The following is a 944-nucleotide window of genomic DNA, read 5'->3' on the forward strand; positions in this document are numbered from 1 at the left end:
AGTCAGCCCCTAGGGACCGAGGGGCCCGCAGCCCAGAGTCTCCGGCCGACCCCTGGGTTGAGAGGGTGGGACGTGGAGGTGGCCGCGTGCTGACGCCTCGCTCTTGCTCTCTTACACCGCCAGCCTGGACGGCCCCTGGCATCCCGGGATGGAAATGACGTGTGTCTTCGGAGTTCCTGGGGGGTGAGTGAAGCAGTCACTGGGAACTCCTGGCTATTTTATTGCATTAGGAAACAAAACCATTAAAGCATTTAAGACAGCCCTTTGGTGTCCCTGCCAAGGAGATGAAGTGGGTTGGCAACACCTGTTGCACTGCGGCCTTGGGGTTCTTCGCTCGACTGTGCCTCGTCTGCAACGTCCGTGTCTGCTTTTGCGGAGGAAGTCTGCCCGCGGGGCATGCGCATGCGCGGTGAGCGGGGCTCGCAGCTGGCGGGGGCGGCCGCTACTCCATGCCGCTGCGGAGGATCTGGTTGGCCGCGATCAACATGACGCTGATGATGAAGGCCATGGCGAAGGCGCAGATGAGGCTCTTGCGGACGCAGGTCTGTCTGTTCTGTTTCTGGGAGTGCACTGGGGAGGGGGTGGGGTGGGGAGGCAGAGGGCAAGGAGACGAGGAGGGAGGTGGGGGCGGGGGTGGAGAGAAGAGAGAAATGACACCGTGAGACAGGCTGACCTCCTTGCCAACAACGAGCCCAGTTCCGAGGCCGAAGACGGGTCACATCGCCAAGCATGTTTGGGACCGTCCTCGGAGCCCGAACATCACGTCTTCTGGCAAACCGTAGGAAGCGGTCATACTTTGTAACAAAAGCCAAGAGACAGGTGATGCTCGGGGGGAAGGTACAGACTTCCGGGTGCAATAGAGCGCCCGGGACTTTCTGGGCAAGAAGGTAAATGTAACAGTTTGGAGGCTCACAAAAGCCCCCCCGCCCCCCGCCCCCCGCATG

At 61.2% G+C, this 944-nt stretch overlaps 1 protein-coding gene across 1 annotated transcript in view; it reads right to left on the reverse strand.

The window, feature by feature from the left end:
- Nucleotides 1-268: 268 nt before the first annotated feature.
- CALN1 (calneuron 1) overlaps nucleotides 269-944 on the reverse strand; it is a 476734-nt gene continuing 476058 nt past the window's right edge. Inside the window, exon 6 of the mRNA XM_077777941.1 lies at nucleotides 269-570. Within this exon, the coding sequence (XP_077634067.1) occupies nucleotides 443-570 (128 nt within the window). The 3' untranslated portion in view covers nucleotides 269-442. The remainder of the gene's footprint in view (nucleotides 571-944) is intronic.

This window comes from Crocuta crocuta, unplaced genomic scaffold (genome assembly GCF_008692635.1).
Source record: "Crocuta crocuta isolate KB4526 unplaced genomic scaffold, BGI_CrCroc_1.0 scaffold217, whole genome shotgun sequence".
NCBI lineage: Eukaryota > Metazoa > Chordata > Mammalia > Carnivora > Hyaenidae > Crocuta > Crocuta crocuta.